The sequence below is a fragment of the Sipha flava genome, unplaced genomic scaffold, assembly GCF_003268045.1.
Source record: "Sipha flava isolate LNK unplaced genomic scaffold, YSA_version1 323_pilon_pilon, whole genome shotgun sequence".
Classification (NCBI taxonomy): domain Eukaryota; kingdom Metazoa; phylum Arthropoda; class Insecta; order Hemiptera; family Aphididae; genus Sipha; species Sipha flava.
In genome coordinates this window covers 1,024,368-1,043,563 of record NW_020273008.1, presented here as the reverse complement: position 1 = coordinate 1,043,563, position 19,196 = coordinate 1,024,368, and the positions used below count along the sequence as shown (strand labels likewise).

General features: G+C 31.2%; 1 protein-coding gene across 1 annotated transcript in view; it reads right to left on the bottom strand.

The window, feature by feature from the left end:
* Positions 1-4,221: 4,221 nt before the first annotated feature.
* Positions 4,222-19,196, bottom strand: part of LOC112686728 (lachesin-like) — a 207,423-nt gene continuing 192,448 nt past the window's right edge. The window contains exon 7 of the mRNA XM_025559137.1: positions 4,222-5,378. Within this exon, the coding sequence (XP_025414922.1) occupies positions 5,248-5,378 (131 nt within the window). The 3' untranslated portion in view covers positions 4,222-5,247. The remainder of the gene's footprint in view (positions 5,379-19,196) is intronic.

Sequence of the window (19,196 nt, the reverse complement as noted above, 5' to 3'; positions counted from 1 at the left end):
AAGGAGAGAGAGTTAACATTTATTTGTTGAAGATGTATGTATGTATTGTAGCATTGTCCTCAATACTGATGTTAAACTTAAATGTTTTTAACTTAAATTGTGGTTATATTTAGGTATTAAGCCTGTTTCATGATTAATTCTAAGGCGAAGGACTGATTGTGTAATTTTAAGAATCAATAATTTGGCAATATTATGTTAAACTTTAAATAGAACAATGTATTAGTAGTATATTCCTCAGCACATTTATCTATATAATTAATATTTTATGGAAAAAATTGAAATATATAATCCTAAAAAGATAAACAACTAAAATTGTATTCTTGTAGTTAACTGCTTACATGTAATATTTCATGTTTATGAACACTTGGTGCGAATGTTTGACCACTATGACTAATTGAGAAATACATGGCGATTTTGCAGATGTATAGTACTTGAAATATGATAGTGTATGTATTTAATCCTTTTGAACAAAACATTAATGACAATGGTAGTGAATAATTCAAAATTACTTGTTCATAAATAGTCATTTGGTCAAACTTAAATAATGATTTATGTTTTTGGTAATTTTTTTGAACATAATATTTGTACGTTTAATTGCAGTCAGGTTTTTGATAGGTACTCAGTTTCAACATTCAATAGTTCGTGTATGGATAGAAAGTAATATCATCGTTGCTGTGTTTCATCAAAACGAACTATTGATAAAAGTTCTTGTGTTATGTGTTGCTACTACGTGTACTTTTTTTTATCGAATTAGACCGTTTTTAATGTTCGATTTTTAAGGGTTTCTTTTTAAGATATTTTATTTCGACATAATACGTTTTTCCTTGTGAATTTCGAGTGCATGTCGAGGAACTAATAAGGAATAAACTATTCGAAATATGCAATGTAAATAAATATCCGGATGATATCATCGAGCTGTATCATCTCATTAGTTAGTGGAAGAGGGGTTGGGTTGTGGATGTAGATGATTATGAGTATAGCTTATAGGGAGTATCTGTAAAGACGCTGCTGAGAAAAAAAGTTATTCGGTAAATCCTGAAAAGCTTTTATATGTTTTATTTTTTTCAATGTTTTTAAAAAAAAACCTTAAAAATAAAACGTTTATACGTGCGAAAACCGTTAACAATCACGACCGAGTTCCGCTTTACGATTTCACTGAACAGGCGCGACCATTGATTTACGGAATACAAACGGGAACAACAGCTGTCAATGGTTTTCTCGGTTTCAGGACTGAATGTGGCCGGCTAGCGGCGGGTCATTGGTGTCGGTGTGGTTGCCGTTGTGGATATGCAGTGTCTGCGAACATGCATGCCCGCACGGGGGGGGGGGGCAAGGGGGCCATTGTCATTAGCGCAACTAGGGTAAGAAATCTGGGGGGCTACAGCCTTCCTACCAAAACTTAAAATAACCTGTAGATTACTCCTACTCTTATATAGGTACCATGTTAATATATTTTAGATTCTGAGTCAAGTTGGATTTACTGCAATGTGTCTTTTTTTTTATGTGACACTAATGTGAGTTAAGTATGCTGTTTTCCGTATGCCATGTATTACATGGAATATTTATGGATAGGGGGTTAAATCTTGGTCCCCCCTAGTTGCGCCTATGGCCATTGCCCCATTGGGGAATTTTTGTTACAAAACTGTTGTTAATTTAATATCACTTATATTAATTAAAACATAATTTTATTGAGATCCATTTATGAAGTTAAGTAAAATTTCTTATATTTTTAGGTAATCTAAAGTGTATATTCTTGAACGTATTCATTAGTTTACAATGTGTACACATTACTGCATATCGCTTAAAACTATAAATTCTCCCGAGTACCAATTTCCATGGTATTTGATTTTGTTCTCATCTATTTTTAGATATACGTTGTTTTGGCTCTTAGAAATTTAATCTTGTCCCGGGTGGGATTTTATCCTGCGGATGCACTTATCTGTGAACGTTACGTGGTGCAAGGACACACGGACTCGAATCTAGGGGACCGTAGGGGGAGACGATTGTCCCCTTTAAATCGGTAGGCGGGTGGGTAGTAGATTGACACCCGATGGTCGGTTGTTAAACGACAATAAGTTCACATCAATATACTTACATTACGTGATTATTGTATTGCGCGAGAGTAGAGACCAATTTTTCTACTCTTCTATCATTGAATACTTTTGTTTCTCCCACCCTTATAATTCCAACTAGTTTGTGGTTCTGCAGGGACGGTGAAGGTTTGTTCGAAAACCGGTTGAGGTGGGCGACGGATCGCCACTCGAACCGCTGGCCCGCAACTACGAGCGTCGCGTCGATTGGTTCATGACCTACGGCAGGGACTAAAATTGTGTTCAGATCGACACACTTTGTATAATACGAAATGTTAAGTGTGTTGTGGTTCTATTCTCTATGTTATGGTATTTGTTTTTAATTTTACTTTTTTTTTATTAAATCATCTAACATATTTTTAAAATTCCAAGATGTATCATCAGTAAAATCTTAAATACCGACTATTTTAACTGCGTTACTCATAACTGTCAACGTTCGAAAAGGGATTATGGCAAAATCCTTAAGTGTGCAGTATGAAAAACGATATATTTTAGCCTCTGACCTACGGTACGCAGTCATGGGCGAGCGCCGGGCCCGTCGAATGCGGTTGACTGTAGAGCTGCGGTTGAAACCCTGTTCTCGTAAAGTTGAACAAGCGGACAGAGCACGTGGTCGTTACCGGTCTTGACGACAGAGGACGCGTTTGTGTTACGAGAATCCGATGACGGCAACGTACGAAACGGTATACGTCGCACCACTTACAGTGCTCCCTCTTGCCTCGGGAAAGAATTCTGAAATGTTTGAATCGGCTCTCGGAGTACTTGGCAACATATCCGAAAACACGATTTCGCACCCTGAGGCGCCACGTGTTCTATTATACCCTGTGGGCCGTCAGCAAACCATGTGTCGATCGGGAACCTCGAACACTATTTCAACCGGAACTCGGCCAAAAACGTTGTTCGTGACTGCCGATCGATACCTAAGGCTCGTCCGCGAGCGCTTACAAAAGGAGACGAGGACTACGGCCTCTTTCACGTAAGCCACCGGGGCTGGAAATCAATTTCGGGAAGGGCTTGACCGTAGCTGTTATCCGTATATGCACGAGACTACGGGAGTGCACCGAGCAACGTTGACTGTCTATGTTTGTAGGTAATTATTTTAAACACGCAAGAATATTACATTAATTTATTTGACGTAAACGTACAACGTTTTATTGATCATTTTGAAATATTTATTTTACCAGGATATGATATAACCCAAAAAAATTTCGGGAGGGATAGACCCTCTAGGTTCGGACTTAAGTGCCACCACATGATGATAGTAATAAAATTAGTCTTTCCACACGTGGTAAGCGCCGTCATCGAGTAGCCATTCATAGAACTTTGCGCAACCGGAATAGTGGCGCCACCATAGGCGTAACTAGGGTGCACAATAGGGTTTTTAGCACCTCTGAGTTCAAATGTAGCACTCCTGTTTTTTTTTTTCAGATCTATATAATCTAAAATAATTACATTTAAATAACATTTAATTTAATTTTCAGCAATTTCAGCACCCCCAATATTTGAGCTTTATTTGCGCGACCTGAATAGAGGCGCCACCACATGAATGTTCATTGTTCGTGCATAAAAACACGGAATCTTTGACCTATTGGCAGTGGCGCGTTTCTCCTTAAGGTTACGTCTAAATTTTCGACGGGTGAGTTACACTCCCTCATATTCATCTGTTGACCCGTTAAATATTGCCGTTCCGTCAATTCGGTAAATTAATCAATGGAAATTCTTAAATAATTAAAAAAAAAAACTTGTCTTCGTACTTTATTAAATAGTTTTAAAACAAATTGAACAATCCTTTGGCGGAACAATCGGACAGTAATGGATGTACCCGAAACTTCCTGTTTAATTGTTTTTCGTCTGTGTTGTCGATACAGATACAGATATGCTTTACACGAGCTAGTAGTTTTGACTTACATTTCGGCGCACTGAACCGAAAGAACGTCCGAAACGTAGAAGAAGCGCTTCTAGTAGCACTTAGTCGTGGCGGTAGTCGTATCGGGACAGTGCGCCATTAAACACGGGTTCGAAGTTCGGAATACGGTGCGCGGGCGAAAAAAAAAAATCTAAGGCGCCACAAAGTTTTGGGAAAGAGTCGCAGGCTCTTCTCGTCGACCTGTTCAAAATAATTCAAAAATCGTTTCGAGTATATGCAACATTTATTTTATTAAACTTAATTAGCTACAGCCAACACAAAAATAGTTCAGTGATCCAAAAGCATCAAACGGTTTCCATACGTTTTCTTCTTATCTTCTATATTTACAGTAGGTACATAATTGGTTTTGGAACGGAACACTTCGCGACACATTAAATATCGGGGCAACGCGTTACATTGCCGGCGAACGCAGTACGCGCGGTAACGTACGCGTGCCGGAAAAAAAAAAACGATCGAAGCTGTTCCGCAACGCGCATATTATCTCGGGAGTAGAGCGTACGATATTAATAATTATTACAACAACAACGATAAGCTTTATATAACGGAAAAGGAAAAACAATTCGACGGCGTTGCGGCAGACGAATTATTTTTTCCGTCTGTTCGCAGAAATCCGTGCGTGACCGCACTCCGAAGTCGGGTCCGACTCACCGGACACCATCGGTGAGTACATCGATTATATTTACATACACGTACACATTTATATTACACGCCGTTACACGTATTGCGTACGATTGGGTCCGCGATATTTTATTGATTTTTTTCCTACGTCCGGACGTCCAAAACGATCGCGATCAGTGCACCGTTTGAATCGATACCGGGGGCGCCTGGGTCTTGGCGACCGTCGGGAATCGTGATCTTCCGACCTGAACAGCGGTCGTACGCAATAATATCGTCCGGTGCACCTCCGCGCGGACGAAGAGATACGCAATCGAAACGGTAAAAATGTAAAAATAATAACGCAAACGAACATGTAAGAGATTTTAAACGTTTTAGAGGGTTATTCATTGGAAAATGTACAACGGGAGCACGATCACAGTAGACATCCAGTCTGTTGATGAGCGAATACCTAAACCGACGGATAGAGATATTCATTTATACAAAAAGAAAGGAAAACGATAAAAAAAAAAAACAGGGGAAACAATAGGAAACAAAAAGACATTTCAATAAATTTTATAACACGTGATGTGATTAATTATTTTCTTCTTATTTCCGCGTCATCGTTGCGATCGTTCAGCCGATGGCCGTGGCCCAGACCGCGGTCAACGCGGCCACCGTGACGATGTGCATGTGCTTCGGACACGCCGATGACCTGGCCACTTTGTTTTTCGAACTCTTCCCGATTGGTATATCGCCTTGTAGCTCTGGAAGAAGAAAAAAAAAATGTAAATGTTTTACGATGTATTTTTTTTTTTTTCATACGGTAATCCGTTCGATCGGAACTCGGTGTTGCATTATTAGTCATTAGTAATTACGTCATTACGTGTCGGGCTTTGTTAAAAGGTTTGTTTCATAGGCTTGCGCATGGGATGTGCAGGGTGTGCAGCTGCACACCCAGCAAAAATGTGTGCCTACTTTAAATTGTTGATGAAACATTGTTTAATTATATAAAACTGATTATTGAGAGTTGGTATAATTTATTCTGTATCATATTATATATATATATATAACATTATTATATATAATCAGTGTTGTGCTTAGATAAAAAAAATTATCTAGATACAGATAAGATATCTGGATTTAAAATTATCTAGATATAGATAGTTAAAATAATTTTTATCTAGATATTTATATAAGGCATCTACGTTTTTATCCGTTTGTAGGCGAACTCTTTTGGTCTTGGGTAATGATTGTATTATGTAACGATCCATTTCAAAATATAAAATATTTCACTAATAAAACAAAATTGAAAGTCATAGACAAAATTATGAAAAATATGAAGACGGTCTGATGATAAACACTGAACACGTGATTGAGAATGCGCTGCGTACAGTACAAGATTTTAATAAATAACGTACGTTTCACACCTAATATTTATTTTGTTGTACAATAATATTGTATAGACACATCAAAGTATGAATTCACAGAATTGGGGTTCGGTAATGACAATTATTTAGATCACATGATTACATGATCAATGGACATAATTTATATATAAATATTGAATTTAAGGCGGTCGAATGATGACGGAGAACGATCAGTTTCTGTGTAGGTACAGCGTAATGCTTATTGTAATATTGCTATTTTCTTATCGACAATTATTTCTGTATTTTAGTATTTATAAACCATCTACAGCGCAGCTGCAATAATAACCAGTTTAGACCTATGGTGCGTTATCTCTGGTTCTAATATTGGCTGTATGACATAAGCGCCAATCTAATATTGTTACCTGTTATACCCTACATAAAACATAAACGCCAAAGGTGCAAAAGTGACATAGTATTTGCGCCAAGATTAATATTTTATATAAGTAGGTAGTTATTTAAAAATTAAAAAAAAAAAATTGAAAAAAATGTCGATAATAAATTATAATATACATGCAAATCAATATAAAGTTAATAAATCCGTTGCTATTTTATAAAAAAATTTCAATAATAAATTATAATATACATGCACAGTGCCGTCGCAAGTTTTTGCGAGGCCTTAGGAAAAATCAGTACAATTTCCTTACATCCAGTACCGAATCTAGGAAATTTGAGGATCGGGGCTAATTAAAATGCAGCGTCCTTATGATGATGGATATATGGATATATGTATGTTCATGCCATTTTTTATTTTCCGTTAATTTAAAAGCGCCCTCATACTAACTGCGCCTGGGACAAGCATACTCACTTATCCCTCCTAGATCCGACATTGCTTACAACTAAGTATATTTAACTATTCTAATTTGACAAATTTGTGGGCTCCCAAATTTATTTTAAGTGCGAGGCTCTAGGCAATTGCCTAAGTTGCCTGCTCGTTAACGACGGCACTGTACATGCAAATCAATATTAAGTTAATAAATCCGTTGCTATTTTATAAAAAAAATTTCGATAGTAAATTATAATATACATGCACATCAATATAAAGTATAATATAACGATATAACGAAATAGGTACTAATAATAAATATGTTATAATTCAAAACTTGCTCACACACTGTCTATATGATAATCTATCGTAATCATATAATACATTTGTCAATTAAGATTAAGCGTTTGGAGTTTTTGAACGATATAGTTCTAAATTTAATACCTGTTATTTAATTTATAGATATCTAGGATTTTGACGCTTTTGTACGATACGACTTTTTTTTTTCTTATCTCATTTTGGCGCTTATGTCTTCCACCGCTAATAGTCTAGTAAATGCTCTTTCGCCGTTCGTAATACCACAGAACAATAGTAATACGGGCATGAGACTTCCCCGTATAGGCCATATTATGAAATTATTAATAATTCTCATTATATAGGTAATATATGTCTATATACATAATAAATTGTCATTGTTCATAATTAATAATAAATGATATGTAAAACTATTTTAGAACCAATTTTTGCAAGTAAATATACACATGAAATTTCTTATTTAGTTATTTATATTATATTGAATGATAAAATTGCAGATTAGTTATTACTAATGATTAGCTACAGATTTTGTGAATTATTTAGATGGCTATGATTTTTATCTAGATGAAAATTAGATGTCAATTTTATTTTTTATCTAGATAAGATAACGATATGAAGTTTTTATCTAGTTAACATATCTAGATAAATTTATCTAAAACACAACACTGTGTATAATGCACAATTGTCAATTACACACATAATAATCCGTTCGAGATAATGCAATACTTCATAGTAATAATAAATCTAATATCGATTGTAGTATTATTTGGTATTACGTTTATGACCGTGGTTATAGATTTAACTACGAATTGGGGTACAAGAATTTTTGATTGATAGTGTTTTCCTCCAATTTTTTGTGTTTTCACATCAGTTATCTGGTATTCTGGTTCTCAATTAATAAAATAATAACGATTAATATCATAGACATGTCAATTTTGTTCTGTGCTATGATTAATATACTGAATCTTAATTCTTAAATCGTAATACTTGAAATTATATTATAATTGGCAGTGATGTATTGCTAAAATAAATCATGGGTATACGCCTTATTTCATGTAGTAACTATCGTATGGTAGGAACCAAAAAAACTCACTCATAAACTACACATCCTTAATTATGACTGTTTAATAACAGAAATTTGTTGTAAAATGATAACAAATTTGAATTTTTCATTGAAAAGAAAAAAGAAAAATAATAATAATATATCTGATACCGAATCACGTCATAAATATAACCATAAGCAAGGCCGTATCTAGAAATTTTTTTCGGGAGGGGTCCAAAACATGTATATTGTAATTTTATTTAATTAAGATGTTAACTTTTGATATTTGGTTAAAAATAAGACAGAAAAAGATTTAATCTTCTTTTATATATTTTCATATATTATGATATTAAATTAAAAGCAGTCAATGATTAATGGGAGCTTAAGTCATTTTTGACTGAAAATAATTATGTTGGTATTAAAAATAAATAAGTATTTTAAACATTCTTAAAATATTGAAGAAATTTCGGGGGGAGTCTAAACATCCTGGACCCCCCCCCCCCAGATACGGCCTTGACCATAAGTTAGGCTAGTCAAGGTATTATGTAGTTATTTGTCAAATTACAAGCTATACACTATATACGACCGTATACCCTGGTATCATCAATTTTTCATAAGCCCGGTTTCAAAATTTTACTCGATAAAATATTAAGAAAATTGAAAACCTTGTAACTTGAGGACGAGGGATTATCAATAGAACTAATTTTGAAAGTTAATGTGATGAATTTTATGTACTTTTGTTACAACTACTTAAAAAAATTGAACAATTCAAATCAACATGTAACTAATTTAAAATCAATGTTATAGATAACATTAGCTATAAAGACAATAGTAAATTGGGAAAATGTCAAAAAATCAGTAATCTTTATAAAAGCTAGAATGTCAAACAAATTTAATTTTGATGAATAAATTTTTTTCGAATAATTCAAAATGTTTGAAAAAATTAATCAACAAAATAACGAGTGGCATTGTCAAAAAATAGAAAATAAATGGATGTATATTTTCAAAATATTCACTGATAACAATCATGCATTTTCTGAGGTATTAAAAGCTGTTGAATTTATTTTTGTTTTGTCAGATTCAAATGCACGGATGAACAGCACACGGACAAATTCAAGATAATAACTAGATATAAAAACGTTATATTATAAAAACGTGCTTCAATAATACATCTTATGAAGAATTTTACGACCAAAGTTTGGGAAACAAGTCTTTATTAAAACAAGTTTATGGATCAGTCAAATATGTAGTAAAATCAACAGAAGAAACTCTGCACCCCAAAAGATTCGAAGACTAAGAATATGAATTATTATGATTATTATTATTATTTTGCTTCTATACATATTTCATTAAAAAAAAAATATATATATATATATAAATAAATATATATATAAAAATTTCGTGTCACGATGTATGTTCGCGATAATCTCCGAAACTACAGGACCGATTTTGATGAAATTTTTTACACCGTGTGTAATTTGGTCCAACTTAAAATATAGGATAGTTTTTTTTCAAATTTTTTAATATTTTAAATATTTTAATTAACTTTTTAATAAATGTGTATAATTGCATGGTGTATTTCGGTGTATTTCTATCACCGGAAACATCGATGAAAATTTAAACGCCAATGACATCATAACTGCATGTATTTTACCTTCAAGCTACATCGGCAGTCCACGGAGCATGCAGGAATACATACAAGATGCGATGACTTATGTACGTCATTACGGTCGACCTGATTTGTTTGTTACATTTACGTGTAATCCAAATTGGGAAGAAATAAAAAGTTTGTTATTACCAGGCCAACAATCAATACATCGTCACGATATCGTTACACGTGTGTTTAAACAAAAGTTAAAATCTTTAATTAATTTAATCGTAAAATATTCAGTTTTTGGTAACACACGTTGCTGGCTGTATTCTATTGAGTGGCAAAAGCGAGGTTTGCCTCATTCTCATATTTTGGTTTGGCTTGAAGTTAATCGCGCCGTCTCGAGTTTTGTTTGTTATTTTTATTTATACAGCTTAATTTGTACCGGTTTAGTGTTTTCGTATTTTACTTTACCTACACACTAACCATAAATACTTGGTATTGTGTTATTATTGTGCAGTGTTCAGTATTGAATATTCTTTAATTTTTTTTAAATTTAGTATAATGCTGCGGAAATCTAACCTACACAATCAGTATAGTAAAAACACAATCAGTATAGTTTGTTTAGCTTTTGCGATGACTATAAATAAATCTCAAGGCCAAACAATGTCTATTTGCGGTTTGGATTTGGAAAACACATGTTTCTCACATGGCTATATGTTGCCTGCTCACGTGTAGGAAAACCATCAAATCTCTTCGTGTTAGCGAAAGACAGGTTAACCAGGAATGTTGTACACAAAGTAGTACTTAGATAATTTTTAGTTTTAATAATTTAATTTATTTTTGTATGTTTTTAATGTATATAGTATTTTTTGTAAGTAGGTCACTGATTACAAACAATAATTTAATATAAGATGAATAAAATGTAAATTCAGAAAATATATATTTTGGTTTGTACTTAATTTCAACTTTTAGATACTTTACCTATTACTTTTAAATTTTCTCATACATAATAACACTAATACATGGCCTACGAAAATGCTAAAAAACCTACTAATACGCGGACAACGCCGTGTCGGGACAGCTAGTATATATATATAAATATGTATTTTTTTTTCTTTTATATGGCGATATAAATATATTTATAATATATGTATAATATTTATCCATTCAAAAAGTCCCGGATTCGGAAAAATATAATCTGGTAACCCTAGTATGGCTTCAAAAAAACAAAATACATTGTTGAATTTTTTCAAACCAAAGAAAAACAAGGTAAGAAAAATTTTATGAAAATACTAAATGCATTCAATTACAAATTTTATTTTAGATAATACATTTTCTGATACTAATGTTCCAATAAATGATCCAGATGCTCCAATATCTATTGTTAAAAATACAGACTACCCGGATGATTCGTTATTGATGTGTGATCAATCTCCAAAAGTCAATGATTTAAGCAAGATATTAAAGAAAATAGTTTTACTGATTCAGTCAATAAAATAAAATTTTTCTTTTGGATAATACATTAGATAATACTATAGAGAAAGAATCAGACTTAAACAATTCAAAGATGGGTATGTATTTTCAATCTAATAAACTCTATGAAGTAAATATTAAATATAATTATATTATTTTGGTGTTGTTTTACAGGACCTAGTTCATGTTCTAATGTGTCTAACTAATTAGTCATCACTAATCACCACCGCTGTATATCCTAAATATTGTGTTATGTCAGTTATTATTTTTTGTTGTACCAATATTCAATATTTTAGTTACATTATAATTTAAAACTAAGTATTTGTTTTTATTTTATATTCATAAAAATACAGTAACAATAAATTATGGGTATTATAGCATTTGATTATTTATTTGATTATTTTGGTAGCTTTTATAAATTACAAGCAAATTTATAATAATAATTTATAATTATAAATTCTGTAAAATGTATGTTGCTATAACTACTGCTGTATAACTAACATTGTACCATTTAGATTTAGTTATAATTTTAGCTTTTATCAATGTTTTAATTGTGTTATAATTTACAAATATATACCTATACTATTACTTTCAGATTGTACTATGCTCTTACCATTTAACCAGCCCAATTGTATTCTCCTGCACCCTCTAGATCCAGAAACTCCTTTGCCTTCTAATAAAATTGAATTATCTGATCATATAAAAAGAGGTCCTTATCAACCAATTCTTAAAAACTATCCAATAACTTAAATTTCAAACACTCTAAGGCAATTTCATAATGAATGGTTTAAGAGTTTCAGCTCGCTGGAATACAGTGTTAAACTAGATTGTGCTTATTGTTTCAGTTGCAGAGTTTTTTACACTCCAATGGAAAATATAATGAACAATTAGATAAGACCTTCTCACATTTGGGTTTTAATAATTGGCGTTTAGGAACTAATAAGTTTAGAACACATCAGCTTTCTATCTCCCATATAAACAGTACTACTTCAATGAGTAATTTTTTAAACTGTAAATCTATAGATGTTCTGATGGGCAAAGATAATGAAATTCAATTTTCTCAAAAAGAAAAACAAAAAATCGTAAAACAGACAAATAATGTATCGTCTTATTGATGATACTTTATGCTTAGGACAGGGTGGCCGTCCATTTCGTGGACATATTGAAAAAAGTTCAGAATTATATCAAGGGTTGTTTTTAGAATTAGTCAATTTGCTTAAGAAATATGATCCAGTATTAAAAAATCATTTAGATAATGGACCTCGGAATGCGTTATATATGAGTAACCATATCCAAAATGACCTAATTTTATCAATTTGTAATATTTATTATTCGAAGAAAAATTTCTACTGAACTTTGTGGAAAAAAAGTTTCAATCATTGCGGATGAAACTAGTGACGTTGGTCACAATGAGCAAATGTCTTTTGTTATTCGATATTATTCATCCAAGCAAAAAAGACCAGTTGAAAGATTTTTTTGTTTAAGAAGATTATTACACGGAGATACTCAAACTATTTTTTTGGAATTATGTGATGTATTGAACAATATAGGTATTGAATGGCATAATGTGTTATCGGTTTGCTTCGACGGTGCTACAATGTATGGTCATGCAGGAGTCCAAGCTAAATGTAAAGAAATTAATTCAAAGCTTTTCTATGTTCCTTGTTATGGGCATTGCTTAAGCCTTGTGTTAGTAGATTTCATTGGAAAATAAAACCGTGTGACATTTGATTTTTTTGGTACCGTTCAATTAGTTTATAATTTAATTGAAGGTAGTTGTGTACGTCATTCATTATTAGAGAAAATTTCAACTTTAATGAATATAAAGTTAAAAACATTGAAGACACTGTCAACTACAAGGTGGGCATGCCGTTCTGAAGCAATTGAGGCAATTTAACATAATTATAAAGCAATATTAAAAGCATTGGAGGAAATATCAGAGACTCAACAAATCTTTCAGATGTAAGATCCAAAACAAAAGGTCTCATTTATTCTTTGAAAACTTTTAAATTTATTTTTTCTATGTGTATGTTAAGCCCTATTCTAAATTTAGTAAACAAAGTTAGTGCTACATTACAATCACCTAACTTGGATTTACATACAGCAGTTACACTAATCACTGCTTTGCAAAACTCTCTTCAACGATGAGATCAGACGAAACATTTAATACAATTTTGATGAAACTAAAGTGGTTTGTACTAAAATTGATGTATTCATACCTGAAGTAAAAAGGCGTAAAGTATCAAATACAATAGATTATGAACATCATTCGCAACATTTTTTTGAAAATACAAAAGAAGAAATGAAGATAATTGTATATAACAGTGTTATTGAAAAAATGTTAAATGACACCAAAATTCGTTTCAGTCAAGATACATTAAATTTAATTTTTAGTGTTGGTAACTTACTAAAACTAAAAAACTCAGTGGTTAGTTGAATAACTTAGGATGGAACAGACTTTTGAAAATATATTTAAAGTTCTACAAGAATTTACTACCATTCCAGTTACTAGTTGCTCTTGTGAAAGAGCTTTTTCAAAAATGGCAATAGTTAAAAATAAATTAAGATGTACAATGGCTCAAGAAAGGTTAGATGCCTTACTTACAATTTTTGTTGAACAAGAAATTGCAAAATCTTTAGAAATGGAGGAAGTTATTGATGAGTTTAAAACACTAACAACAATACAAATAAGGTTACCATTATAAAATATAAATGTAAATGCCATCGACTAATGTATATTAAGTAAATTTAATTGTATAATATGTAATATGACTAATATGTAAACTAAAAAATATTTTATTTTAAAATTAAAATTTATTATTAACTAATTATTATAATATTAATCTTACTGAATTGTAGTAGGTCAAGTAACCCCTACTAAAATAATTCTGCACATCCTATGAAAAATTCCTGCGTACGCCATGTTCGTGATTAGTGATTATATCGGTTCCGTGGGTGTCTTGATATGCAAGGCCAGATTAAGGAGGTGCAGAGGGGGCCATGGGCCCGGGCCCACAACGGATATAAAAAAATAGTAAGCCTCTGGTGGATAATAGGTTTTTTTCGTTTTTTTAACTCTTTTTTTAGCTCGTACATTAAACAAGTATAAAATAGTATATAGTTTTATGAATTTTTGTTCAGAGAGTAATGTTTTAGATGTATCTAATTAATACCGATGATATAATTAAAGGGTTTGCTTCCCAAAAAGAAAGAAAAAATTATTTATATAAATAACATTTTTATTTTTTGTATTAAAAAAAAGCAAGAAATAAATTTATAAATTAGAATATAATTTTTTTTGTCTCTGAAATATATTTTTGTGTGAATCATCAATATTTTGATTATGGTTTTGGGCCCCTAAAATTGTTTGGCCCCGGGCCCCAAATTATCATAATCCGGGCTTGGTTATATACGTCAACTATATTATGTTTAGTATACGTTATTATGCCTTATATTTTGATAAACTGAAATCGATTAAGTTATACAATTGGTTTATATGTATATATATAATAATAAAAAATGTTTGTTAAATTTTTATGTGCGGCCCGTGTAGTATGTAAACTATTCATTATATTTGGCCCACTTGATACTTCGACTTTGATATGCCTATCCTATTGTATACTGATCGACTGAATTGTCTCTTTGACAATAACGGGATTACAGAATACAGATAAACAATATTATTTTAAAATTATTTTATTTGTAAATAACGAAACGACCCAGCCATGATAGAGAGTAAGGTACATGAAATGGAGGTGCAGACGAAAGCAACTCTCGTACCGCACACACACATATAAATAAATCGAAAAAAATTAAATATATTCTTGTACTCATAATCTATAAAAACTACTAAAAGTGGTTATAAATTAAACGTACTCCCTGAACTTCGATTGTAATTTTGAAAAAAAGGGTTGAATTCGTAAGCTCTTGGCTATGCTTTTTTGTAGGAACTACTTTTTTGATTTAAAACTTGATGTGCCCAAAATAAATACAAATGTAATGTAATAATTTCATGAGATTTTTTTATAAATATATCTTAATTTAATGGTCCTTTAAAATTAAAAATTGAAAATCGGATTCTTAGAAAACCTAGATATTTTGTTAAAAAATTTATGCATATACTAAAAATTGAAATCGGAAATTTGGAAATATGTGTAATTTACTACCGTTTATTGGTCTATAACGTATGAGAAATACGTGTGATGCGATTCCCTTAAAACTAATGATTTCTTACTACTCACAAACATGTTAAACTCTAAAATAATTGCTTATACTGAACCCCTTAAAAACTGACCATTTGCAATCCCCATAAATAATATACAAGTTTTTGTACTCAATTGGTACGAATAACTTAAATGTATGAAAAAAATAGAGTTGTCGGGTGCATTTTTTTTTGTACATAAATGTTGATGACTAATAATAAATATGTAAAATATAATCTATAAAATGTTATATATTATTTTATCAATGAAAATCGAAAAAGAAACGCAATTGGATAATCTACTTAACAGTTGGTGGTATTCAATGGGCTAAAATATAATGACAATTGATGAATTTCGCCGGGCATAAACTATAATATAATACGAGTACATATATAAGTACATTAATGTATAATCTCTAAAGTCTTTTTATCTTTGAAAATCTTCTTTTTGTTTAATGATTTGCTACCAACATGTTTTTTTACTAATGGACCATCACGTTTCGGATGTTTGTTTATTTCACTCCTACTCGTCGTCCAGTGTATCTATAGAGAACGTAGTGTAATGCGATCATAATACATTTCATTTGTTTTTTGTGTGTATCGGCAATTTTTTTTGTTTAACGCTCTCCTAACGGTGTCTCGTACATTTTCGTTTCTGAATCAACTCGTATTATCCATATCCTACGTATTCAAACGTCGTACGATCTGTTTGTGAATTTATGATTTGGTATTTTATATCTGTTCAAAAATGGAGGTGAGTTTAGATGGATTGATCGAGAACAAAAGGTCGTCATCCCTCGGAGGACGTCGTGGGGGCGGAAGACAAGGCGGCTCCAGAGGTTTTCGTGGCGGTAAACGTGGAGGCGGAACATTGAATTTCCGATCAAATGGCGCTAGTGGAAACAGTGGTGGTCCTATGCGTAGGGGCAGATCCATAGCTAAGCGTTCTAATGGATTAACTCCTTATTCGAAGGAAAAAAAACACGTCAATGAACTGACGATCATTTTGTGGAATTCCTGTAATTTAAATTTGGCTTTGTCGAATTTGGTTTTTCGGTATCACGGATTATTGTATAAAATTATTTTTATTGCAGTAACTATTGTTTGAATCCCATCCTTAAAAATTATTTGTTTGTTATTTGAATCTTAAGCAAAATTCTTGCTAACTTTGATCAGGCCTTCCTAATGTAGGATTTATATTTTAGATTAATACTTTTTTATAGATTATCTAATCATGACCCTTGGAAGGCAGTTATCATATTAAGGTACGGTTTACAAGCTGTGGCTGCTTATAACACCTGGTCACTGCATATTGTTTGGTTTTCAACGTGTTATGCAAAACACAGCATTTTAGCGGAAAGTTCAGTGGGTTCCCAATAGTGCTATGTTCAGACGTATTTAATAATTCATTTAACTATATTTGTATAAACATAAATTATTAAAATTAATAACTACATACTTAATACTACTAACTAATACTAAACTAAGACTACTAAGATGGAACAAATTATCATTTATAATAACAATATTATTCAACTGTTATTAGAAAAATAGCTAGAAGATGAATCACAAAATAATCTTTTAATAGAAATTTAGTTAATAAAACTATTTTTATTACTATTAGTATTAGTTACTAAAACTATGAAAAAGAAATTTTTTAGTAGTATTATTATAGATCTATTATTGTATCTACTAAAAAAAAAAAAAGAACTCCATAATAATTTTAATAATATATATTTTCTAGTATCATTGTCTTTAATAATGTTTGAGTTAGTGAACAAGATGTTTTAAGAAGAAGAAAAAAAAGAGTTTTATTATTGAATGATTTCTATATTAATTGTTAATAAATTATAAGTATATGTTATAAAAAACTGGTATATTAATTTTTCAATTTATCAAAATATAAATAAAACTATTTTATGTTGATAGGTTAAAATGGAAGTTGATAGATTTCCTGAAATGTGTTTTACTGAAAAAAACTAGGTTTTATTTTATTGTCAATGTGAAATTCTTCTCAGGAACTAGTGACTTTAAAAAAGTACCTAATCTTTCTACTTGTATATTCCTTGATACATTTCTGTATTTAAGAATATTTTAACTTTTGTCTTGTGAATGAATGTTTTGTGTTGGCTTGGAAATTATAATTTGATTAATTTGTGTGTTATATATTAATTTTAATACTTCTTTTTTTTTTTTTTTTTTTTTACAGGTGCTATTCAATGAGTTTGGTCCATTGAAAACTGCAGCAGTTTACTATGATATATCTGGTAGATCTTTGGGAACAGCTGATGTTGTATTTAGCAGTAAAAATGCCGCATTAAAAGTAGTTCGTCAATATAACAATGTACCACTTGATGGTATGTACTTCAAATATTTTGTAATTTTATAATTTTATTGTTAATTCATTTTATTGATTATTTAAGGTTCTATGAAAATTGAACTTATAACTGATTCTTCAACTGTTGCCAACCTTGCTACTCGTTTCAGTAGACCAACATTCGTGGTGATATGTTCCTATTTTGTACTATGGAATATATTTATTTATATATTTTAAATTAAATTATAATGGTTATAATTCAAATTCATCTCTTTATAGGAGTAAGAGGTAACCGGGGCAAACGTGGAAATATCCGTGGTAACTCCAGAGGACGTGGCGGTAGAGGTGGCAGGAATAGCGAAAAGAAAATGCCAAACAAAGATAAATTAGATGCACAACTTGAAAGATATATCAAATTTAACAAAAGCAAGAATAATTGATATCATGTTTATATTTTTGACTTTTTTCTAATATTTTTAAGTAAATTAATGTTTGACAGTTTAAACAGTGTTACTAAGTTATTTGTCAGATGACTTAATAATTTTTTGATAGGTTGATAGTAATTTTGACCTGTTGATCTCTATATTTGTTCTTTAAATGTATATTATGTGATTTTTGTACCGCATTATTATTTTTATTATATTTTTATATTAAGTCTCAGACATTTTTGTTTATTTTTGAAACTCAAATTATATACTATAATAACGATTTAATGTGTTAATGAAATTGAGAAGTACAAGGCTTTAAAAGAGATTAAATAGCTTTCAACTATAGAACAATAAATGGTAATAAATTAAAATTCCAAAGACATTGGTGATATTAAAAACTAGACTGAATGCAGAATTATTTTATAATCAATTATAATTATTTATCAAATTTATTTTGCTTATTCATCTAAGTATATACCTAATCACGTTTTTTATTATTTACCTTATTTAAATATATCACATAATCCATTTCAAGTGTTATGTATTTAATTTTTTTTTTTTGAACTTTATTTTAAATTTTAATTATCAAGACAGTTATAATAATAAGGAAATGGCTATTCAGTAATTTTTTTTAGGAAAAAAAATTAAAATTTTAAATTTAACAGTTAGGTATTTAGATATTTGTGTGTATATTTTTACCTGAATTTTGAACGCTTAAATTAATTTTCAGTGGTGTTGGGGGTAGGCAGTGGCACTTTTTTGCATACCCTGTAAAAGAGGTCTGCGCACGTCTATGATTTGTTTGCTTAAAGTGAGTGGTATCAGATCGGTGATTTTTATTTTCTAATCGTATTATAATGTGTGTATGTGTGTGTGTGTGTGTGTAGGCCCGGATTAACACTGTCGTAGGCCCTAGGCCCTTAGTTCTTGCTGTGCCGTTCTTCAGTATTTAAATGGTTAAGAAACCTTCTCTTTGGGAGAGGAAGTTTTGAATTTTGTGTTGAATCTCATGCAGTGTTAAA